This window comes from Chiloscyllium plagiosum, unplaced genomic scaffold (genome assembly GCF_037043375.1).
Source record: "Chiloscyllium plagiosum isolate Xiang-an unplaced genomic scaffold, Cpla_swu_hap1 HiC_scaffold_29, whole genome shotgun sequence".
Classification (NCBI taxonomy): Eukaryota; Metazoa; Chordata; class Chondrichthyes; order Orectolobiformes; family Hemiscylliidae; genus Chiloscyllium; species Chiloscyllium plagiosum.
This window is the reverse complement of record NW_028270167.1, coordinates 894,036-919,840: the sequence shown is the minus strand read 5'-3', so window position 1 is coordinate 919,840 and position 25,805 is coordinate 894,036. Positions and strand designations below refer to the sequence as shown.

Sequence of the window (25,805 nt, the reverse complement as noted above, 5' to 3'; positions counted from 1 at the left end):
ATTAGGGATAGGCAATAAATGCTGATCTAGCCAGTGATGCCCTCATCCAATGAATGAATAAAAACAAATTGGATTTTGATGAATCACAGGATTATAAACAGCCAGATACTTAACAAAAAAGGTGAGAGATCCACTGAAATAGGTCTGCCCTATTATTTAGGGACAACAGATCTCAAGGCTCAAGCAGATCAACTGTTTGACATGATTAGATCTGTTTAATCAACTTGCTCAGATGTGTCATGACTGAAGCAGGGAGGACTTGACCCTGGGTCTTCTGGCTCAGAGGCAAAGACATTACCACTGTGCCATCAGAGCCTGTCTTTGACAGAATGGGTTTGAGAGATGACCAAAGATAAATTTAATCTGAAACATGGAGTGTGACGTGTAACTGCATTGTATGCAATTCAACAGCAGAGCAACTGTCTGTGTTCAGCCAGTCTCATTCCAGGAATAGAACTTCACAGAATGCAAAATGATTTTCTCGGAGATGGTTGTTAGGGTTACATGCTGCGTTCTGTGATTGGTGCTCTTCCCCAATCTTGTGGCTGCCATTGGTAACCTTTGTTTGTGTGTCTATGGTCTGCCAAGGCCAGAGAGATTGTCCTGCTGGGAGACTCCTGCTCACACGGACGTTGCAGGAGATGAGAATTCAGAGCAATCCGTGCACACTCCTACAATCAAAACAGAAAGTGCTGCAAATACTCAGCAAGTCAGAGAGAACTGATGGAGAGAAAACAGCGTTTTAGGCTAATGAGTTTTCATCAGATAGTGAAGTCTTTGCAAACTCACCCCACGTAACAATTTATTGCTGAAAACTGCCACTCACACATTTAATTTACAAGGAAAGGATTAACTAAGAACTTGGGCCCAGAGAAAAGCTGGAATTGTGACTGGATAATTGCTGCAGCACTTTTCTTATAAAAGAATCATTCAATAGAGGAGAGCGGGCTACACAGTAGGAGGCCTGGGGTACACAGGATTCAATGCCTGATGACTTCTGCAAGATGTTTGATTCTGGCTCCCTGCCATTGGTAATCAGCCAACATTGAATAAACATAAGCAACTCCCTCCCACATTCCTGTAAACACTACTAGCCCCTAAAAATTTAGGCAAATGGATGGTATCCAAAGATGTGCAGGTTAGGTGAATTGGCCATGCTAAATTGCCCATAGGTGCGTTAGTCAGGGGTAAACATAGGGTCGGGAAATGGGTCTGGGTGGGTTACTCTTCGGAGGGTCAGCGTAACGCGTTGGGCCAAAGGGCCTGTTTTTGCACTGTAGTGAATCTAATCTAAGTATTTATTTTAAACCAAAATTGCTCCTGAGTAACGATGAATAATGAGGAAGAAGGACTGAGTGATTCTGTGTCAAACACCTCTGAGCCCCCCATAGATCCGTTTTCTCTCAGAGATGCAGTGAAACTGTAGCTGATTCTCAAGTTCCACAAGTTCCAACATTGTGCAGAATTCCAAACTTGGCAGAATCCGGGAATCCCATTCTCCTGTCAAGAACCTCCATCCAGACCCAACTGCCAGATTCCAATTGGACTGGGCAGCCAGAGCAAGGTAACTGGGTAGACAGGATCGTCCAGACACCATCTTCCTTCGAGATGTTTCTGCTCATTCCATTCCTGGGCACAGTGTTTCCATGAACAACCTGTGAGATTAATACCTGTGCAAACAGAGTTGAAGCTTATTGTTGGCATTTTTGCCTGAATACCAACCCTGTGTTAAGCTCGTGACATCCTGCATTTCAGAATGAGGAGTGAAGCTCTATGTTGAACATTGATGGGAATATGAGCAGTTCTTTAACTTGCTGCTTTCGCCAGGAGCAATGTGACCCTCTGTAGACCACCTGAGGGCCCCATTCCTGCTCCATAACCAGGGAGGCTGATATCTAGGAATTAAACAGACTGGTCACCTCCTTAAGATTCAAATTTATTCAGAATGACCTCCCTCTGATAAAGCGCAGCAGGTCAGGCAGCATCCAAGGAACAGGAGAATCGACGTTTCGGGCATAAGCCCTTCCTGAAGGTCGATTCTCCTGTTCCTTGGATGCTGCCTGACCTGCTGCGCTTTTCCAGCAACACATTTTCAGCTCTGATCTCCAGCATCTGCAGCCCTCACTTTCTCCCTCTGATAAAGCCATGCTGACTATCCTTGATGAAACCTTGTTTCTCCATGTGGAGATCAATTCTTTCTTCCAGAATTTTTGCAGGGCAGAATGAGCTAACCATGGAAACCTCACCCATAGAGTTAGGTGGAAAAGAGGGGTAGGCGGGTGAAGAGGTAGAGGGAACCAGGGAGGAAGGATAATGGAGACAAAGGAGTAAAGATCATAACACGAGAGGGAGAGAAGGAGTGAGGTGATGGTGAAAGTACAGGATGTGGATGATATAGCCTTTGGTTTATCAAACATCACTTCTACAAAAGCATTTCCTTTGAAATTGCAAATCCCAAAGTATTTTTCACTATATGCTACACAGTAATAAACATAATCAAGACATTTAGCATGGGCAGCATCACACCTTCTGGCGTCACTCAATGTTTCCAGTCAATTGAATAGACAATCCGGAGAAAACTGCTCAGAGCCACAGAAAGTAACCACCGCAGGCACATGGGAACACCTCCCATAGCCAACACCTGCTCAAAACACCCAGCCAGGAACATGGGACCACACACAGGCGTTACTCACTTGACTATGAACAAAGACTACAGGGCACAGATTTTAGTTGCGAGGGGAACGATTTAGAAGGGACCTAAGGGTTAACCTTTTCATACAGAGGGTGGTGCGTATACGGAATGAAATGCCAGAGGAGGTGGTGGAGGCTGATCCAATTACATTTAAAAGAGATCTGGAAGGGTACAGGAATAGCAAGGGTATAGAGGAATATGGGCCAAATGGGTCTAGATCAGATAAGGAATATTGGGTTGGTGCAGATGAGTTGATCCGAAGGGTCTGTTTCCATGCTGTATAACTCCATGACTCTACGTGGCTTTGCATATCAGCCAACAAATACTTAGTCCCAAATATTTATCCCCAGTTTCTTGGTGAATCATGAAACCCCAGAATCCCCAGGGATGGAGAAGGCTTAACACTGGCTTCCCTAGGGGACTTCCGAGGGAATGGAGGAGGAACTGAGGAAACTATAGGGAAAGGAATGAGGAGGAGGAGGCAGGATTATTCGGGGGGAAGGGAAGGATCAGGATCTGAGATGCAGAATCCATTGGACAATTTTGCATAATTTCTACAGAAGTATAATTTCAAATTTGGACAAAGTTCGTGTTGTGTCTAAATCCATTAGGAGCTTTTTCATCCAATTGTAACCTGTAACCTTCCATCACCTTGCTCATAGCTGCTCTCGGGTAGCAAACTATGGAACAGCAATCAAGGCAGAGGCAGGAAATCTGAAATAAAAACAAAAAAAAAACTGGGAAACACTCAACAGCTCAGACAATATCTGATGTGGAGAAACAGGGTAAAATTTAGGAATGACGTCCTTTCATCAGCACTGGAAAACATCAAGGATCAGAGGCTGAGATAGGGTAGACAGTGAAAGTCTTTTCCTAGGATGATGACTTCACCTTGTATGAGGGGGCATAGCTACAGATTGAGGGGTGATAGATTTAAGGCAGATATCAGAGGCAGGTTCTTTACTCAGAGAGTGGTAAGGGTGTGGAATGCACTACCTGCCAATGTAGTTAACTCAGCCACATGAGGGAGATTTAAACAATCCTTGGATAAGCACATGGAAGATGATGGGATAGTTTAGGGAGGTGGGCTTAGAATAGTTCACAGGTCGGTGCAACATCAAGGGCCAAAGGGTCTGTTCTATGTCCTATATAACAGGCTTTAAATACATCCAGAGCCAGAGAAAGAGGGAGAGAAGGAAAGAGCTAAAGGAAAGGTCTTTGATAGGACAGAAGAGCTGAGGGGATGAAATGACCATTGGGAAATCAGTAAAGCAAAAGGATGTAGTAATAGAAGTAAGTACAAACGATGGATTTAGAAAATATGCCAACTGGGCTAGCAGAATCATAACCTACATTGATTATCCAATAGTGCAGCACTCTGTCAGTTCTGAGTGAGCGCCCCATTATCAGAGGCTCAGCACTAAGGGAGTGTTCCACCTTGTCTCAGAGAATGGCATGTCATAGGAGGAGGCCATTCAGCCCATCATATTTGATCCAGATTCTTGAAAGAGTTGTTCGTTTAGCGTCCTATCTCTTCCTTATTCTTGTTAATTGACCCTGCACAGATGGTTTCTTGTGAATTTAGAAATAAAATTTTCACTTAAATGTTATTAATCAGCTCCCACAACCCTTTCAGTCCGTGGAGTCCAGATCACAAGTCACTCTGTTGTCAAATAATTGCTTCCCACTGCCCCCCTCCCCAAAATCTGGTCCCTGGAAACAATTCCTCACAATTTACTTGACTAAACCACTCATTAAATTTTCAGTTTTTTTCACTGAATTTTATAGAATCCCTACATGGTGGAAATAGGCCATTTGGCCCAACAAGTCCACACTGATCCTTCTCTAGAGTGACCCACCAAGACCCATTCCCCAATCCTATTACTCTACGTTTACCCCCGACCAATGCATCTAACCTACACATATCCCTGAATGCTATGGGCAATTTAGCATGGCCAATTCACCTGACCTGCACATCTTTGGATTGTGGGAGGAAACCGGAGTACCCGGAGGAAACCCACGCAGACACAGGGAGAATGTGCAAACTCCACACAGACAGTCACTTAAGGCTGGAATCAAACCCAGGTCTCTGGTTTACTCTTCTTGGCGAACAATCCCAGCCTCTCTAGTTTAATCTCATTTAATTAAACTCCCTCAAAATGTCCCCTTTTCATGAACATAGAACATAGAACAATACAGCACAGAACAGGCCCTTCGGCCCACGATGTTGTGCCAAACATTTGTCCTAGCTTAAGCACCCATCCATGTACCTATCCAATTGCCGCTTAAAGGTCACCAATGGTTCTGACTCTGCCACTCCCACAGGCAACGCATTCCATGCCCCCACCACTCTCTGGGTAAAGAACCCACCCCTGACATCCCCCCCATACCTTCCACCCTTCACCTTAAATTTATGTCCCCTTGTAACACTCTGTTGTACCCGGGAAAAAGTTTCTGACTGTCTACTCTATCTATTCCCCTGATCATCTTATAAACCTCTATCAAGTCACCCCTCATCCTTCGCCGTTCCAATGAGAAAAGGCCTAGCACTCTCAACCTATCCTCGTACGACCTATTCTCCATTCCAGGCAACATCCTGGTAAATCTTCTCTGCACCCTCTCCAAAGCCTCCACATCTTTCCTAAAATGAGGCGACCAGAACTGCACACAGTACTCCAAATGTGGCCTTACCCAGGACCTGTACAGCTGCAACATCACCTCACGACTCTTGAATTCAATCCCTCTGCTAATGAACGCTAATACACCATAGACCTTCTTACAAGCTCTATCCACCTGAGTGGCAACTTTCAAAGAGCTATGAACATAGACCCCAAGATCCCTCTGTTCCTCTACCTTACTAAGAACCCTACCGTTAACCCTGTATTCCGCATTCTTATTTGTCTTTCCAAAATGGACAACCTCACACTTGACAGGGTTGAATTCGATCTGCCACTCCTCAGCCCAGCTCTGCATCATATCTAAGTCCCTTTGCAGCCGACAACAGCCCTCCTCACTATCCACAACTCCACCAATCTTCGTATCATCTGCAAATTTATTGACCCCACCCTTCGACTCCCTCTTCACAGTCATTAATAAAAATTACAAACAGCAGAGGACCCAGAACTGATCCCTGCGGAACTCCACTTGTAACTGGGCTCCAGGCTGAATATTTACCATCCACCACCACTCTCTGACTTCGACCGGTTAGCCAGTTCTCTATTCAACTGGCCAAATTTCCCACCATCCTATGCCTCCTGACTTTCCGCATAAGTCTATCATGAGGAACCTTATCAAATGCCTTACTAAAATCCATGTATACTACATCCACTGCTCTACCCTCATCCACATGCTTGGTCACCTCCTCAAAGAATTCAATAAGACTTGTAAGGCAAGACCTACCCCTCACAAATCCGTGCTGGCTGTCCCTAATCAAGCAGTGCCTTTCCAGATACTCATAAATCCTATCCCTCAGTACCCTTTCCATTACTTTACCTACCACCGAAGTAATACTAACAGGCCTGTCATTCCCGGGGTTATCCCTATTCCCTTTTTTGAACAGGGGCACAACATTCGCCACTCTCCAGTCCCCTGGTACCACCCCTGTTGACAGTGAAGACAAAAAGATCATTGCCAACAGCTCTGCAATTTCCTCTCTTGCTTCCCACATAATCCTAGGATATATCCCGTCAGGCCCGGGGGACTTGTCTATCATCGAGTTTTTCAAAACGCCCAACACATCTTCCTTGCTAACAAGTATCTGCTCTAGCTTACCAGTCCGTTTCATACTCTCCTCTTCAACAATATGGTCCCTCTCATTTGTAAATACTGAAGAAAAGTACTCATTCAAGACCTCTCCTATCTCTTCCGACTCAATACACAGTCTCCCACTACTGTCCTTGATCGGACCTACCCTCTGTCTCGTCATTCTCATGTTTCTCACATACAGAATGTCCCTGTGCCTTCACTGAGCTCCACCATCTTTCACCCCAGAACTGAACACAATCCTCCAGCTGGGTTGGACTATTGATTTCTGAAGGATTGGATTCACGCTCTTCCTTTTCCCTCAATAACAGGCTTCTAAGACAGAAGCAAAATACTGCAGACACTGGGAATCTGAAATAAAAACAGAAAAGGTTGGAAATTCACAATGGGTTTGTGGAGGCAGAAGCGAAGGGAATAGTTTGGGATGATGACCTTTCATTCTGAAACACTAACTTCTCTTCGGTAAAACATTGCTGAGATCATTAGATGATCAACAAGAACTTTAAGCACTCCCTTGGAGTATGAATAATGACAAGATGTGTAAGGAATACGAGTAACAAAGCTGTTCCCTGTGTATCAGTGAAAGTTGACACTATTATATAATCCCACACACCATCTTCAGACAAACTCTTCAATCAGTGTAGAGTCCCAGGGATGGTCTTACTGATAAAGGTGGGATCATAAAATATGTCAAACTATGTAACTGATTCAGATGCTGGGTAAAAGCGATGGAAATCTTCATCTTCCTCATCAGATTCCTAGAGGAAAAAAGGAAAAATACAGAGTGAACGTTCCTAGGGCAGGCACAGCACAGCGTACGAACAGATTAAAACTCCCTCTATTCTTTTAAACGGTAATTAAAACCTCTTTCTACCCAAATTAAAAGTAAAGCTCCCTCTTTCCCATTAAACACTCCCAAGCCAGTAACAGACAGGATTAGATCCAGAATAAAGTTCCCTCTACCCTTTTTACCATATCATAAAATTCCTACAGTATGGAAGCAGGCCATTCGGCCCATCGAGTCTGCACTGACCTCTGAAGAGCATCACTTTGGACCCATCCTCTCCCTGTAACTTTGCCTTTCCCACGGTCAATCCACCCTAACCTGCACATCTTTGGGTCATGGGAGGAAACCGGATCACAAGAAAACCCATGCAGACATGGGGAGAATGTGCAAAGTCCACACAGACAGTGGCCCGAGGTGGGAATCGAACCTGGGACCCTGGCCCTGGGAGGCAGTAGTGCTAACCACTGAGCCACCAGGCCAAGCTGAAGAAAAACTAGAAATAGAGCTTCTTTTACACCAGCCCCATCAAACTCTCCCAGGTCAGGGACAGCACGGGGTTAGGTACAGAGTAAAGCTCCCTTTACACTGTACTCTATCAAATGCTCACAGGTCAGGGACAGTACGGGGTTAGATGCGGAGTAAAGCTTATCCACGATGCCCTTAGGGAGGGAATTCCATGATTTTGACCCACCGACAGTGAAGGAATGGTGATATATTTCCAAGTTAGGATAGTGAGTGGCTTGGAACGGATCTTGAATGTGGTGGTGTTCCCATGTATCTGCTGCCCTTGTCCTTCTGAATGGAAGTGGTTGTGGGTTTGGAAGGTGCAGTTTGAGGATCTTTGGTAAATTTTTATACTGCATCTTGTCACTGATGGTAGTAGTAGGAGTGAATATGGTCCCATTCAAGTGACTGCTTTGCCCTGGCTTCTTGAGTGTGTTGGAGTTGCCCCCATCCAGGCAAGTGGGGAGTATTCCATCACACTCCTGCCTTGCGCATTGTAAATGGTGGACAGACGTTGGGGAGTCAGGAGGTGATTTACTTGCTGCAGTATTCTAGCCTCTGACCTGCTCTTATAGCCACAGTATTTATATGGCTGATCCAGTTAAGTTTCTGGTCAAGATATTGATAGCGGGGAATTCAGTGATGATCATTAAATGTAAAGGAGTGGTGGTTATGTTCTGTCTTGTTGGAGAAGATCATCGCCTGGCATTTGTGTGCCACAAATGTTACTTGCCACTTATCAGCCTAAACCTGATATTGTCCAAGTCTTGCAACATTTGTTTATATTTATTGCACAAGAAAGAGCTCACCATTTTGGGGTTTATATATTAGTTTGGCTAGAGAATTGGCTGATGAACAGAAAACAGTCTGGACATGCTGACAAACTACAACTAATAGACTGTCACAGACTGTCACACCTGGGGCCTCAATTTAAAATTGGCACGAGTCACCTGGTTGAAAGAACCAACTATTTTGTAGGCAAATGTCATCACACTATTTAAGAAGGGAGGGAGGAAGGGAAAACTGGGACCTACAGACCTGTTAGCCCTGTATCAGCATTAGGGGAAAAAAATAGAATCAGTTATAAAGAAGGTGATACATAGACAGGTGGATGATAATGATCTGATTGGACATAACATGGATTTGTGAAAATGGAATCTTGTTTGACAAACCCATTGGAATTTTTGGAGATCATAGAATCCCCAGAGTGGAATCAGGCCTTTTGGCCCATTGAGTCCACATTGACACTCCAAAGAACATCCCACCCATACCCATCCCCCCTTACATATCCCTGCATTACCCATGGCTAATCCACATCTTTGGACTGTGGGAGGATACCAGTGCACCCGGAGGACACCCACGCAGACACGGGGAGAATGTGCAAACTCCACACAGACAGTCACCCAAGGGTGAATCAAACCCGAGTCCCTGGCGCTGTGAGGCCGCAGTGCTAAACACAGAGCCAATGTGCTGATTGTGGATATAATTGATGAAGGAGAGTTGGTGGACACAGTACACTTAGATTTTCAAAAGGATTTTAATAAGTTCCCTCATAGGTGGTTGGTTAGCAAAATTAAAGCATTGGTTTTGGAGTTAAAGTACTGACATGGATTAAGGACTGACTGACAGACAGACAAGACATAAACGGGTCAATGTCATGTTGCAGGCTGTGCCTCCTGGGCTACTGCAGGATCAGTACTTGGGCCCCAGCTGTTCATAATAAATATCAATGTTTGGGTGTGGGACCTAAATGTAATATTTTCAAGTTCATAGGTGAACTAATGTTAGATGGATATGTGTGCTGTGAGGAAGATACAGTTGGATTCAAGAGGGTTTGGACAGACTTGGAGAGTGGGCAAGAACATGGCAGATAGAATATAATGTAAAAACAATTGCTGTTATTCATTTTAGAAGAGCACATGTTTATAATCTTCCTTAAATTGTAAGGAGGTTTGACAGGTGTCAACATACGAAGAGACTAAGTGTCCTCATTTCTGAAACTGTCCTGCAGATGTTGGAAGCACCTTCACTTGGGCACAAGATGAGGATGATACCTTTTACTCTGTTGATCTGTATCTCAGAGGGCTGTGGGAAAAAGGGCACTGAACTGGATGATCAGCCATGATCATGCTGAATGTAGAGCAGCTTCAATGGGCTGAATGGCCAATTCCTGCTCTCATGCCACTCTTCAAAGAATTTGCAAGGGAATATAGATTTGTTAAATGAGTGGACAAAAATCTAGCACATGGTGTATAATCGGAGAAAATGTGAGAACATCCATTCTGACAGGAAAAACAGAAAAGAAGAATTAAATGGAGACTGACTGCAGAATGCTGCACTACTGAAGGGGATCAGGGTGTCCTAGTACATGAACCACAAAACGTTAGCAAGCAACATCAGCAAACGATCAGGAAGGAAATAGTAATGTGAGCCTTTATTGCAAAGTGGATGGTATTAAAACTGGGAGGTCATGCCTGGCATGTACTGGTCACTGGTGAGAGCTCTTCTAGAATAATTTGCAGAGTCCTGGTCTCCTTACATAAGGAGGGACAGGTTTCCATTGGGATCAGTTCAGAGAAGGTTCACTCAGCTAATTTCTGAAAGGAAGAAATTGTCTTACGAGGAAAGGCTAGACTTAATCTCATTGAAGTTTAGAAGAGTGAAACAGAAGGTTCCGAGGGGATTTGGTGGGATGGATGCTGAGGGGATGTCTCTCCTCATGGGTAAATCCAGAATTAGGTCACCTCTGGTCCCTGTGGTGTTACATTAGTCACTGTTCTCCACATCAAATAAGACTTGTTTGTTCTTATTCTCTGTTTCCTGAGTGTTTACCAATTTCCAATCCATACCAGAATATTATTACCAATCCCATGTGCTTTAATTTTGGACAATAACCTGCAAGGTGGGAATTAAAAGCTTTCTGAAAATCCAAATGCACCACATCCACTGGTCCACCCTCATCTGTTCTACAAGTGACATCCTCACAAAGCTCCAGTAGGTTTGTCAAATATGATTTCCTTTTCATGAATCCATGTTGGTTTTATGTAATCCACTCTGATAGATTCTCTCCCTATGGTGTTCTCCAGAGGTCTTTGTCTTGGATTGTAGCCTAAAAAGACCAAATGGCCTAATCTATTCCCTAGTTCTTATGATTCAGGTGACTGATCCTCAGGCCCCAAGTACACCCCCCAGCAGAGCCCCCCTCCCTCACTGGCTCCTGCACACCAGGAGGTAAGTGAGTGCCAAGCCAGTCAGATCATGTATTTGAGATCCTACCTGGAAACATGATACACAGCAGAAACAGATCCTGTTTCCCTGGTCACTTTCACCTTCATCAGTCCTGCTCAGAAAAATAGCTCCAGTTACTGGTTCTGACAAAAGGCAAATACTCCAAAGGAACTAATTATTTATTTTTGTTTCTATTGTACACAGATGTCTAATTCCAACTTTTAGAGCATCGAGTGAGAAGGAGGAATTTGGAGGGAATGGGAAGATCCTAAGAGGAAGCTGTGAAGAACTTGTGCCTTCCACAGTTTGTTATAATCTAGAACCATCCAAATTATGGTGATAAGTTGGTGGAGTGGGAATAATTGGAAAATTCTATCAATGGGCCAGTTCGGTCACGATTGGCCAAATGGCCTCCTCAGTGCTGAGTGATTGAATGATTAGTAAATCTTTCTCTCTGCAGATTAGCAGCTCATTTAACATGCTTTCAATGGTTACTCCAATTTAACTCCATATTGTGACATTGTATAGTGGTTAACTTGACAACAAGGAGTCAGTCACTGACAGCTGAGACCTCTGGAGGCTGACTGTTCAGGAGAGATTTGGAACCTCCGCTAACTGAGGAAAGCTGCCATAAAATAGAGGCTAGTGAATAGTCTCCCTTCTCGGACCAGGGCCGTCCTCTGCAACAAATGCCGCAGAAACTGTTAGGGCTGGGTTCAAAACCACATCAGGTGCTATCAAAATGCAGAATTAAATGCACTGCACAAATTAGGTGATGCCAGAGAAACAAAGTATTTAATTAATGTGATGTTCTAAGGGGTATACAAACCAGAATTCTCCACAAATCCAAACTTTCCTTTCTCAATTCCAGGCTTCAGTTTGAGAGTGAAGCAGGGATTCGAATCAGATTGGATGAGTTAGGATTATATTCACTGGAATTCTAACAGGATTAGACTCATTAAATGCAGGAAGGGTGATCCCAATGATGAGGGAAACTGGACCCAGTCAAGAACACAATCTAAGGACAATGGATAGTCTATTTAGGACTGAAATTAGGAGAGATTTCTTTACTGAGAGATAGTGAGCCTGTGGATTCATTGTCATAAAAAGTGATTTGAGGTGAAAACAGAGTGTGTAACTTCTTGAAAACAGAGTTCCTAGGGCTGAAGAGGTCAAAGGGTATGAGGTGAAAGCAGGAATGGGGTGATAGAGTTGGATGGTCCGCCATGATCTTTTGAACAGAGCTGAAAATGTGTTGCTGGAAAAGCGCAGCAGGTCAGGCAGCATCCTGGGAACAGGAGAATCGACGTTTCGGGCATAAGCCCTTCATCAGGAATCTTCAGGCTTATGCCCGAAACGTCGATTCTCCTGCTCCTCGGATGCTGCCTGACCTGCTGCGCTTTTCCAGCAACACATTTTCAGCTCTGATCTCCAGCATCTGCAGTCCTCACTTTCTCCTTTTGAACAGGGAAGCAGGCTCGATGGGCCGAATAGCCTACTCCAGCTCTTTTTTTTGTTTCCACATTTCCAGCTGATCTTCGCTCTGGTGATCTGGAGTATTACTGCTTAAAGAGCTAAGTATACAGGATGTCACTAGTTACCAACAGATTCTATAAATTATCGAAATGTCGATTTACAAAGCACAGAGAACATCGCAAAGAGGACAACTCAAAGTCATTAGCATGAATTGGATGGCTGTAGGTCTCCATCTGAAATTAGACTTTAGAAACAAAAACAGCATTGTGCTTCTGAGGTTGAGCCATTGTAGCCTGTGGAGAAAATAAAGGTAACTGTGGAAGATAAGGGGTTGCATTGTGTCAACACTTCAAGCCTGCCTCTACGTGACCAGAGATATGCTGCTGAGCTGTGGGAAATCCAATAGGATGGGCTTTATTAAAAAAAAGAGAACTTTAAAATTCACTGATGCCCATACCTGGTGTGGCCAACACGTGACTTAAAGGAATAGAAAAAGTTGGTGTGATAAGGGCAGAGCTGGAGGTTTCTCAGAGACTGAGCTGTCTGAGCAGGTAACAGCTGGTCATACTGTCGATGTTCATTGCAGCTTTTCGAAAAGACTGCTGAGAAATAAAAGATCATGGTATTGATAAACCGCTAAAACATTGGCACAAATTATGAAGCCATTGTAGCTGTACAATATGTGCAAGCAGTTAGGTGTAGTTACCAGTTTTGGTGCAAGACACAGAAAGCAAGCAAGTCTTGTTCGAAATGCGGTCTGTTTCACTCACTGCAAAGAAAGATTAACCTATCATGATACAAGAGATGCTGCACATTCTCTGATGCTTTTGGTCATAGATAAACTAGACAGTTCAAGAAGGATAATTTTGAAAAGATAACAAGAGCTTGTACCACAAGGTCTTTGCTAGGACAGTTATATCGGCCTGGCATAGTGTACGGTGTGTTGTCCAGAGATCAACAATGACATTGAGAAGACAGTAAGGATGTGCAAGACATTCCCCAATCACTAAGCACAGCAACACAAATAATCTCTGCATCCTTGTGAGGATCCCTCAGTCCCTCAGTCCAAAACTGCAGCAGATTTTCTCAGCACGTGTTAACAATTTTCTCCTTGTCACTATTTTTCTTAAATTTCCAATTGTCAAACAGTTAAAGGACACTTTAAGTGTGTTCATGGCAGACACAATGACTGCAATATTCTGTATAGCTGTAAAAATCAGATCTGATAACAGGACACAATTTATAACCAAATGTTTTAGAGACATGAGCCAAATGGGGTATAAACCTGTGGCCGTTCACCACACTATGCCAGTTCCCGAGTCTCACACAGCAACTGGATCGCACAAATAAAACATCCATCGTGAAGTGCAGAACAACAAAACAATTCAAATAAATTAGAATAAAATAAATAAAATGAAATCTTCTTGTTGTTTTGTTACACATAAGAACTAAATTTCTGTATGAGGTTGTTATCACTAACAGAAACCATGTTTGGATGGCAAATTAAACTAATCCAGCCAAACCATCACCTGTCCAAGTTCTCAGAAATACAGGACTAAATTCTTGAAAAACAAAAGGAGAATAAAGATGGAACATGACTGACTTGCAGCTGTGGAGGTTCCTTATTTACCTGCAGGACAGAAAATTTATCCTATCCAAGGAACCTGGTTACCTGTCTGAATAAAGTGTGCAGTAAGCCTAGATTCTACAAAGTTATAACACCAAATGGAGCAACACTGCAGAGAAACTGAAGCCAGTACAATACTCAAAACTGTGTATAGAAAACAAACACAAAGATACATTTGGATAATGAAGGTATGGAAACTACCATGACAATAACCAGCACATTCATAAAACAAGTACAGGTTGTAAAAAAAAACCAAATGTGAAGTCTAGGTCTCCAGCAGACTGCACCATCTCAAGAGCCAGAAGGATAAGCAAACAATCTCTTCCCAGAAACAGAGAAAATAGCAGCAAGGGTACCTCTGAGCTTGCCCTGCCATTCATTATAATGATCGTCCAATTCAGCTGCATGTTCCTATTCCTCCTCCATATCCTATGATTCTGTTAGCCCCAAGTGCTATATCCATTTCATTTTGAAATCATACACTGTTTTGGCCTCAACTGTTTTCTGTAGTAGTGAACACCACAGGCTCACAGCTCTCTGGGTGAAGAAACGCCTCCTTGTCTTCATCCGAAAAGGTTTACCCCTTATCCTTAAACTGTGACCCCTGGTTCTGGACCCAGCACCAAGAACATTCTCCCTACATTTACCCTGCCAAAACTGTTAAAATTTTGTAGGTTTCTTGAGATGCCTCCTTATTTTTCTGAACTCCAATAATGTAATCCTAATCAGATCAACCTCTCCTCACATGTCAGTCCCACCATCCTTGGGATCAGATGGTAACCCTTCGCTACATTCTCTCTATAGCAAGAGCATCCTTACAAATCAGTTTTGTATACTATGTAAATCTGGAGATGTTGCATTTAGTTCCCTCATCCAAATCATTAATATATTGTGAATAGCTGGGTTCTCGCGCTGATCCATGCAGTATCCCACTAACCAATGGCTACAGTTCTTCTCTTTCACTAAACTTTCTGTTTCCCCATGTTTCTGAGATATTATTTGTCCCCTCCTTTATGAACACAGGATGAAAGTACATCTTTAGCCGGTTAGCCATTTCTTTGTTCCCCATTAAATTCATCAATTCTACAGTTCTTCTGTGTATATAGTTTTGCAATTACTTACATAAGTATTAATTTTTAATGCATGTGGTCTAATGGTGGGTTGATGGAGGGGGGGGGGGGGGGGGGGGGGGGGGGGGGGGGGGGGGGAAGAGAAGTTTTAAGAGAGAGTATGTTAATAACCCAAAGACCAGGATGACACCACATGTCATGAGTCACTGAGTGTATTTCAGACAAAGATAGACAGGTTCTTGAATAGTAAAGGGATCAGACATTACAGGGAGAAGGCAGAAGAATGGTGTTGAGAAACATGTCAGTCAGCATTGAAAGGTGCAGCAGACCCGATAGGCCAAATGGCCTAATGTTGTTTCTTTATCTTATGGTCTTGAAGAGTCCAAGCAGCAGCAAGGCTGAGGATGTGGACGCAAGTTGTTCAAGAACTATGAGTTGTCAGTTGCCCTGTTAAATAAACCTGGTTGAGATTTTCACATAAATTCTTAGCAATCCAGGTGACTCCAGTTCAAGAAAATAGCACAAGAATATTTTTATACATCCTGGCTGAACCTACCCCTCGAGGACCTCTATTGATGTGTTTTTGGAGTTGACTCCATAGAACCCGAACCTCTTGCCCATCCACAGCAGGTGCACTGTGACCACCAGCAGAGACGGAATCACCACCAGCAGAACCAGAACGACAGCCACACTGAGGCGAAATGGGAGCTCTCTCTCAGTGACAGTGAGGACAGTGCTCGGCATCTCACTGCTTACATCTGGCGGGTTCTGTACCATACAACTGAATGTCCCGTTGTCATTCTGTGTTAAATTCTTCAGGATGATGGAAGCATTTCCTTTTGTAACATCCCCGTTCCACAGGACTCGATCCTTGAAGGGGCCACTGTGAGCAGGAAAGACTTCAGACTGATAGTGGAGAATCTATGTCAGGAGAGAGATGAAGGATTAACTAGTTTAGGTCAAATGCAAACTTTATTTCATTCCAGTGAAGGGCAATAGTTTGTAGAAGACCCTCCCCTCACACAGGGTGATGCCTCACCTGGTTGATTTTCCCCTCCAGATTCATATCCTGGCACTAAGCATCCGCTGCACCCTGGAAGGTCTCCTCACTGCTCACTACAACATTGCTCATGCTGTACCACCTCAAGCACCTGGAGTCAGCTGGGCGACAAACTGAAAGTGCCCAGAGCACCCCCCGCCCCCCCCACGGGAGGTCAGTGTTGGTCAATGAGGCCAGGCTCAACGATGCTGCGCTGATCTCAAAGGCAGAAGATTGTGGGTTAATGTTCCCCTTCAAGTACGAGCTCAATGTTAAAGGTTAACAGTCCTATCCAGCGCTGAGGGAGTGCTACATTGGTCAAAGTAACATCTTTTCAGAAACTATTAAATCAGGGCCATGACTGCTCTCTCAGGTAGGTTTAAAAAGATCCATGACTCCATTTTGAAGAATATTGAGGGGATTAACCCCAGTAGCCAAGCGACACTCATTCTTCAGAAGATTGGGCAAAAACAGACCATCAGGACATTAATGACTTTGTGTGGGATTATTAATTATTGTGTGGGATTATTTTATATTTATTAATTACTTGGCTGCAGCATTCCCTAAACCACAACAGTGACTATACTTCAAAAGTACTCCATCAGATGAAAAACATTTCAGGAAACGGCCTGTGATTGTGGTAGAGTGGCGCTGGAAAGGCACAGCAGGTCAGGCAGCGTCCGAGGAGAATCGATGTTTCGAGACTGTGTTAATGTGAATTCTCTTCCAGTGAATTGCTGTTCCATACGCGAATGGTGCTTTTGTCTGATCGGGGACAGCTGCCATACCGCATGTGGCCACCTGAGGGCAGAGGCACCGCATGTTCGAGCAGCAGGTTCCGAGAATGACTGCTCCTGCAGCTGAAAACCTCCTCAACCCTTCTCCCCATCAGGAATGTTTATGGACACACGCTCCCCTGGTCAGTGCTGACACTCTCTGTCCCGGGCAGTGCGTGTCCACACACTGTTGCGGTTCTTTCCTCAGTTAATGTGAATATAAAAGTTGTAAAACAGCTTCATTGTTGGGGACCAGGAAGAAACAGGAAACTCTCCCTCCTTGGTCTCTGGCCAGAAGCTGAGCTCATGGAATGGACTCCATCAGTGACCACCTAATGGTCACATTATCCGGGAATCGGCTATGAGATAGCCTTTAGTGACGGGTTACCGATTTCCCACAAACACCACAATCAGAGTTCAGGAAGGCTGTGGTCAAACACATACCAGACAGAAGCAGTGAGCCCTGATGGTCACTATATCAATCACTGGAGTTTGGTAAACAGAAACACAGTGTCAGGGTGAATGTAGGAACATCGTAATAAAAAATAACCTTGCATCCCTAAAACATCCTGAAGGTTTATCCAAAGAGCTCTACAGCAAATGAAATATTTTTATAACACACGTGGCCTGGCACTGACAGGCTTCAATTCTGTCTCAGGGCCCGTGGTACTCACAGTGAGTCTGCTGTTCAGTAAGATTTTTTAAAATTTTACCGTCAAACTGTCACTTGTTCTGAAATTCAAAAAATTCTGAATTCCGAAAACCGGCTGGTGCCGAGTGTTTTGGATAAAGATTGTGTACCTGTACAAGCTTTCAGAGTGCTGCTCCTTCATCAGGTAGCTAGTGGGATTGGATCATAGGACACAAAACTTTCTAAATTCCTACTTTGGAAAGAGAATTTGGAATACATACAGACTCTAACTTCACACCTTTAATGTACTGGCTGAGCTGAGACATCACCTTTTTATAAAACATTAAGTTATCTCAGGAATGTGATTTGAAAGAAGTTTTGGATTTACATATTAACAAATCGAAACCTGTAACCCATTCTAAAAGATAAAAGACTTAACAACAAACTAGGTTTGTTCAATACATCGCATCAGTTGTATGACACTTTGATCTTTTACTATAAATTCTGTGTCCTATGATCCTGTCCCACTGGCTACCTGATGAAGGAGCGTCGCTCCGAAAGCTAGTGTGCTTCCAAATAAACCTGTTGGATTATAACCTGGTATTGTGTGATTTTTAACTTTGTCCACTCCAGTCCAACACCAGCATCTCTAAATCATTTCTATAGCAGGACCAAAAACACAGCAGCCAATCAAAATAGAGTGAAATCCCACACAAATTTTAATATGATGAGCAAGACAAAATATTTCAGTGAAGATTGGAGCAAAGATAAATTATGAAGACAGGAACTCCATACCACCATGAAATAGTCTTTTAGCGATAATAGGGCTTACCTTTCACATAACATCTGGAGGGTGACCCTGTGACACTAACATACTTTCTCAGTACTGACCCTCCGACAGTGCCGCACCAGAACAGAGATTTCAAGGAGACTTAACAAGGATAAGTTTTACAGAGTGCCTGGTGGAGTGACCATGTTCTGCTTAGAGCTGTGAAGATTAACCAGTCGTTTAATGGAGAAGTTCAAAGTCTCAATGAGTTAATACAGAGTATGTCAGGGAGGAAATGTTTCAGTGGCCAAAGGGGTAGTCACTTGGGGGACAGTGAGTCAAGAAACCATGTGTAACTTGAAGAAACTTTGCTTTGACCAGAGTGAGATGTTGTGATGTGGAAAGTGCTGCCTGAAGGGGCATTGGGAGTAGTTTTGATAATAACTTATAAAACAGAATTGAAAAAAAACGCACAATAAAATTCGTCGACGTGTTGAAACACACGGAGGAATGGGGGCTGTAAGTAACTTGAATTCTCTTTCAAAAAGCTAGCACAGACATGATGGGCTGAATTGTCTCTTCCTATAGTAATAGTAATGATTCCATTCTCCCAGGAATCTAACTCTGAATTAACACAGGCAAGTGTAGGCCATTCAGATCCTCAAGCCCATTCTATCACCCAATCATACCATGAAGATGTGAACTGGGGCAGTAGGCTTTTCAGCATACAAATCTGCTCCACATTCAGTAAGACCTTAGCGGACCCGATTTTGACCTGAAATCCTGTTTCCTGTGTACCACTCAACAATCTTTGATTTCTTCATTAGTCAAGAGTATATCTTAGCCTGAAAAACATTCAATGGCACTGCCAGACACAGTGTCAATTCTCAGAGAGAAAATATTTCTCCAGTTCAGGGAGGAAAATTTTTAAATGGTGCCTCTTGTTCCACTCTCTCCTATACGGGAAAACATCATTTTAACATCCAGCCTGCAAAGTCTCCCCAGGATCTTATAAGTTTTGATAAGCAAACTCTCATTCTCCTAAACTCCTGTAGATACGGACCATACCTATCCAACCATTCTTTATAAGGTAATCCCTTCACCTCAACCGCAGGAATCAGTCAAGAGAACGTCCTCTAAAACACTTACAAGCATTTGCTTTTTAAAATAAAGACACACTACTCTTGATGTAGTCTCACCAATACCGTATATAACTCAAGCAAAACGTTCCTGTTTTTATATTCCATTCCCTCTGCAATCAATGACAATATTCCATTTGCCTTCCTGATCACTTGCTGAACCTGCACGCTAACATTTTGTGACTCATTAACCAGGGATCCAGATTCTTCTGTAATCAAAGTCTGATATTCTCTCTGCATTTTTATAGACACTTGTGTGATACAGTTTATACAAACACAGGGCAGAAGAGGAGGCGACTCAGCCCTTTGAGCTTGCTCTGCCATTCAACAAGATCCCGACTAATCTGATTATAGCCTCAATTAGACATTCCTGTATTTCCCTGATAACCTTTCACCTTCTTGGTCTTTAACAATCTTTAAAATATGAAAGATTCTGCACCCACTATCTTTTGAGGAAGGGAATTCCAAAACCTTACAACTATGTGAGAGAACAATGTTTCTTTATCTCTTTCTTAATTGGGCAATACTTTATTTTAAAACTGTGACCCCTAGTTCTAGATTCTTTCACATGAGGAAACATCCTTTCAGCACCCATTGGGTAAAGTCCCCTCAGGATCTTATATGTTTCATTTAGGTCACCACTGTCTCTTCTAAACTGTAGTGAATACAGGCCTAACCTGAAGAGCCTTTCCTCATAAGGTAATCTGCTCGTTGCAAGCATTAGTCTACTGAACCTTCTCTGAACTGTTTCCAATGTACTGACTTCCTTCAACAAATATAGTGACCAGTCCTGTAGACAGTACTCTAGACACAATCTCACCACTGCCCTGTTTAACTGAAACATAATCTCACTACTTTTGCATTCAATTTCCCTCATAATAAACCATGACATTCTATTAGTTTATTGATTATTAATGTACCACCTATGATTCATGCGCTAGCACACCCAGATCTCTCTGCATCTCCCAGCTCTACAACTGCTCACCATTTAGATAATATTTATTTTAATCCTCATGCCAAAATGGACAATTTCCCACATTGCATTCCTTTTGCCAGACCTTTACCCACTCACTTAACCTATTTATATCCCTTTGTGGGCTCATTATGTCTCTTTGTGGGCTCATTATGTCCTCTTCACAACTCACCTTCCTACATATCTTTGTATCATCATCAAATTTAGCTGTCCCTTCATCCAAATCATTAAAACACAAAATATCTGTTCAGCTTTGACAAAGGGTCAGTTAGACTCGAAACGTCAGCTCTTTTCTCTCCTTACAGATGCTGCCAGACCTGCTGAGATTTTCCAGCATTTTCTCTTTTGGTTTCAGATTCCAGCATCCGCAGTAATTTGCTTTTATCTGTTCAGTTTGTCTGCCATCTCTTTATCCTCCATGTCGAGACTCAGTTCAATCGGCGAAGTGAGTACTGCAGATGCTGGAAATCAGAGTCAAGATCAGAGTGGTGCTGGAAAAGCACAGCAGGTCAGGCAGCATCCGAGGAGCAGGAAAATCAACGTTTCAGGCAAAAGCCCTTCATCAGGAATGAAACGTCGATTTTCCTGCTCCTCAGATGCCTCTTGGCCTGCTGTGCTTTTCCAGCACCACTCTAATCTAGAATCAGTTCAATAGGACCAACACTTTGTTCTTTATTGTTTTCTATTTTAAATATTTGAAGAAACTTTTCCAATTTATTTTTATATTTTTGATAAATTTCTGTCATAATTTAATGTTTGCCTTATTAATCCTTTAGTAATTCTTTGTGTTTTTAAAAAATATTCAGTCCAATCTACTGACCTATCTTTGCAGAATTATTGTATATGCCTTTTCTTTAAGCTTAATTCCATATTTCACTTTTTTAGTTAAACCACAAATGGCCAACCCATCCCTTCGAATGTATCCATTCCGTGATTTAGAATCATAGAGATGTACATCATGGAAACAGACCCTTCAATCCAACTCATCCATGCCGACCAGATTTCCCAACCCAATCTAGTCCCACCTGCCAGCACCTTGCCCATCTCCCTCCAAACCCTTCCTATTCATATACCCATCCAAATGCCTCTTAAATGTTGCACTTGTACCAGCCTCCACCACATCCTCTGGCAGCTCATTCCATACACGTACCACCCTCTGTGTGAAAACGTTGCCCCTTAGGTCTCTTTTATATCTTTCCCCTCTCACCCTAAACCTATGCCATCTAGTTCTGGACTCGGCCACCCCAGGGAAAAGACTTTGTCTATTTACCCTATCCATGCTCCTCATAATTTTGTAAACCTCTATAAGGTCACCCCTCAGCCTCCGCTCCAGGGAAAACAGCCTCAGCCTGTTCAGCCTCTCCCTGTAGCTCAGATCCTCCAACCCTGGCAACATCCTTGTAAATCTTTTCTGAACCCTTTCAAGTTTCACAACATCTTTCTGATAGGAAGGAGACCAGAATTGCACACAATATTCCAACAGTGGCCTAACCAATATCCTGTACAGCCGCAACATGATCTCCCAACTCCTGTATTCAATACTCTGACCAATAAAGGAAAGCATACCAAATGCCTTCTTCACTATCCTATCTACCTGCGACTCTACTTTCAAGGAGCTATGAACCTGCATTCCAAGGTCTCTTTGTTCAGCAACACTCCCCGGGACATTACCATTAAGTGTATAAGTCCTGCTAAGATTTGCTTTCCCAAAATGCAGCACCTCGCATTGATCTGAATTAAACTCCATCTGCTACTTCTCAGCCCATTGGCCCATCTGGTCAAGATCCTGTTGTAATCTGAGGTAACCTTCTTCACTGTCCACTACACCTCCAATTTTGGTGTCATCTGCAAACTTACTAATTATCCTTCCTATTTCTGGAATATCTGATTAAATGTTTGTCACTATTGACTTTATCCTTTACCCTAAATTGCCAGTTCATTTTCACTAATTGCCCTTGTTTAAATTCAAAACAGTAGTCTTGGACACAAACCTTTCTCCCTCAAACTGTGTGAGATATTGCAGATATTTCTTCCCATCTGAGGTCAGTAATAAATCCAATCCTTTTCATCAGAAACAAGTCTGGATCTGAGGAAGGGTCACTTGACCCAAAACATTCCATATCCACCACAGATTCACCTGTACCTCCACACACATCATCTATTGCATCCTTTGCACCCGATGTGGCCTCCTCTATATTGGGGAGACGGGCCGCCTACTTGCGGAGCGTTTCAGGGAACACCTCTGGGACACCCGGACCAACCAACCCAACCACCCTGTAGCTCAACATTTCAATTCCCCCTCCCACTCCACCAAGGATATGCAGGTCTTTGGACTCCTCCATCGTCAGACCACAGCGAAACGATGGTTGGAGGAAGAACGCCTCATCTTCCGGCTAGGAACCATCCAACCACAAGGGATGAACTCGGATTTCACCAGTTTCCTCATTTCCCCTCCCCCCAGCCTGTCTCAGTCAAATCCATCAAATTCAGCACTGCCTTCCTAACCTGCAATCTTCTTCCCGACCTCTCCGCCCCCACCCCAATCTGTCCTATCACCCTCACCTTGACCTCTTTCCACCTATCACATTTCTGACGCCCCTCCCCCAAGTCCCTCCTCCCTACCTTTTATCTTAGCCTGCTGGACCAACTTTCCTCATTCCTGAAGAAGGGCTAATGCCCGAAACATCGATTCTCCTGTTCCCTGGATGCTGCCTGACCTGCTGCGCTTTTCCAGCAACTCATTTCCATCTCTGATCTCCAGCATCTGCAGACCTCACTTTCTCCCAAAACATTAACAGAGTTCTCTTCACAGATGCTGCCAGACCTGCTGAGCTTCTCCAGCAATTTCTATTTTAGTCTCTAGTAAAGCCCGCTCTCTGGTTGGTGTCACATAGTGGTCGAGGAAGTTGTCCTGAAAACATTTATTCAGTTTTCATATCCTTCCTACAAGGATCACATTTTCTTACAGAATTGACCGTGGCCCCTCTAACCCCAGTTGGTCACTCACTTCCCCAACAATATCCTCTTGATCACTTTCTACAAAATTCCACTGAGCCCCAGAGCCTATTGAATACGGGCGGTGGTAGTGAACCTGCCTCAGGGTAGGGGCCCATTTCCTACCCGCCCCTCCCAGGGGGAGTGTGACACACTGAGTGCCCCCCATTGAGGGGGAAAGTTCTGGATTGCGGCTGGCCCAGGATCTGAGTCAGGGAGGGGGCAATGGTCTGTAACAGGATCAGCCCTCACAGTACCCCCGGACCCCGGACCCCAGCCCCCGGACCCCGGACCCCAGCCCCGGACTCACCGCGTGTTTGCCCCCGGACCCCGGACCCGAGCCCCAGCCCCCGGACCCCGGACCCCGGACCCGAGCCCCAGCCCCCGGACCCCGGACCCCAGCCCCCGGACTCACCGCGTGTTTGCCCCCAGCCCCCAGCCCCGGACCCCGGCCCCCGGACCCCAGCCCCCAGCCCCCAGCCCCCGGCCCCCGGACCCCAGCCCCCAGCCCCGGACCCCAGCCCCCAGCCCCCGGCCCCCGGACCCCAGCCCCCAGCCCCGGACCCCAGCCCCGGACCCCAGCCCCCAGCCCCCGGCCCCCGGACCCCAGCCCCGGACTCACCGCGTGTTTGCCCCCGGCCCCCGGACCCGAGCCCCAGCCCCCGGACCCGAGCCCCCGAGCCCCAGCCCCGGACTCACCGCGTGTTTGCCCCCGGACCCCAGCCCCCAGCCCCCGGACCCCAGCCCCCAGCCCCCGGACCCCAGCCCCCGAGCCCCAGCCCCGGACTCACCGCGTGTTTGCCCCCGGCCCCCGGACCCGAGCCCCAGCCCCCGGACCCGAGCCCCCGAGCCCCAGCCCCGGACTCACCGCGTGTTTGCCCCCGGACCCCAGCCCCCAGCCCCCGGACCCCAGCCCCCAGCCCCCGGACCCCAGCCCCCGAGCCCCAGCCCCGGACTCACCGCGTGTTTGCCCCCGGCCCCCGGACCCCAGCCCCCGGCCCCCGGACCCGAGCCCCAGCCCCCGGACCCGAGCCCCAGCCCCAGGGCCCCAGCCCCCGGACCCCGGCCCCCGGCCCCCAGCCCCCAGCCCCCGGACCCCGGACCCCAGCCCCGGACTCACCGCGTGTTTGCCCCCGGAGCCCGGAGCCCAGCCCCGGTAAGACCAGTCCACCGTCAGGCGCTCACTGACCGGGGCCGAGGAGCTGAAGGTACAAACCAGCTCCAAGCTGCCGCCGATGAAGCCCCGGAAACTAGGCGCCAGCCAAATGTCCAGCGCCGCTCCGCCTGTAGACACAGCAATGCAGCAGTTAGTGTTACAACAACAACAACAACAACCCCTGATCCCGAGCGGGAGCCGGACTCACCCGGGAGCAGGAGCAGGGCGATCCCGATCGGGATCAGCTCCAGGTCCCTCCGGATCATCGCGAAACCAGATCAGAACCGGCCCCAGACCCGGGGGAGGAGCCTCACCTGGGGGGGGGAGGGGAGAGACTCACCTGGGGGGGGGAGGGGAGAGACTCACCTGGGGGGGGGAGGGGAGGGGAGGGGAGGGGAGGGGAGGGGAGGGGAGGGGAGGGGAGGGGAGAGACTCACCTGGGGGGGGGAGGGGAGAGACTCACCTGGGGGGGGAGGGGAGAGACTCACCTGGGGGGGGGAGGGGAGAGCCTCACCTGGGGGGGGGAGGGGAGAGCCTCACCTGGGGGGGGAGGGGGGGAGGGGAGAGACTCACCTGGAGGGGGGGGGGAGGGGAGAGACTCACCTGGGGGGGGGAGGGGAGAGACTCACCTGGGGGGGGGGGGAGGGGAGAGACTCACCTGGGGGGGGGGAGAGACTCACCTGGGGGGGGGGAGGGGAGAGACTCACCTGGGGGGGGAGGGGAGAGACTCACCTGGGGGGGGAGAGACACACCTGGGGGGGGGGAGAGACTCACCTGGGGGGGGAGGGGAGAGACTCACCTGGGGGGGGGAGAGACTCACCTGGGGGGGGGGAGAGACTCACCTGGGGGGGGGAGGGGAGAGACTCACCTGGGGGGGGAGGGGAGAGACTCACCTGGGGGGGGGAGAGACTCACCTGGGGGGGGGGAGAGACTCACCTGGGGGGGGGAGGGGAGAGACTCACCTGGGGGGGGGAGAGACTCACCTGGGGGAGGGAGGGGAGAGACTCACCTGGGGGGGGAGGGGAGAGACTCACCTGGGGGGGGGAGAGACTCACCTGGGGGGGGGGAGAGACTCACCTGGGGGGGGGAGGGGAGAGACTCACCTGGGGGGGGGAGAGACTCACCTGGGGGGGGAGAGACTCACCTGGGGGGGGGGAGGGGAGAGACTCACCTGGGGGGGGA

At 46.1% G+C, this 25,805-nt stretch overlaps 1 protein-coding gene across 3 annotated transcripts; it reads right to left on the bottom strand.

Annotated features, from left to right (window-relative positions):
- Positions 1–788: 788 nt before the first annotated feature.
- LOC148142234 (myelin protein zero-like protein 3) lies at positions 789–24,915 on the bottom strand. Of its 3 annotated transcripts, XR_015751950.1 has the most exons (6): positions 24,832–24,915; positions 24,588–24,751; positions 15,703–16,067; positions 12,907–13,051; positions 11,022–11,085; positions 7,144–7,212 (listed from the first exon to the last, which is right to left on the bottom strand). XR_015751950.1 is itself a non-coding variant. In XM_087976276.1 (5 exons), exons 1-5 carry the CDS (start codon positions 24,887–24,889, stop codon positions 7,150–7,152), a joined length of 714 nt encoding a protein of 237 aa, XP_087832402.1. In that variant the 5' UTR covers positions 24,890–24,915; the 3' UTR covers positions 789–7,149. The 3 variants fall into 3 exon arrangements, 2 of the variants coding, with proteins under 2 accessions (XP_087832402.1, XP_087832403.1); XM_087976276.1 differs by lacking the exon at positions 12,907–13,051 and having other exon boundaries at positions 789–7,212; XM_087976277.1 differs by lacking the exons at positions 11,022–11,085; positions 12,907–13,051 and having other exon boundaries at positions 789–7,212.
- Positions 24,916–25,805: the final 890 nt, after the last annotated feature.

Excerpts from the sequence above, each read along its gene's own strand:
- LOC148142234 (XM_087976276.1), bottom strand. The coding sequence starts at position 24,889 with ATGATCCGGAGGGACCTGGAGCTGATCCCGATCGGGATCGCCCTGCTC. Across the intron at positions 16,068-24,587 it reads GCTCCGGGGGCAAACACGCG|ATTCTCCACTATCAGTCTGA; the intron begins GTGAGTCCGGGG and ends CTCCTGACATAG. Across the intron at positions 7,213-11,021 it reads GCTGTGTATCATGTTTCCAG|GAATCTGATGAGGAAGATGA; the intron begins GTAGGATCTCAA and ends TTTTTCCTCTAG.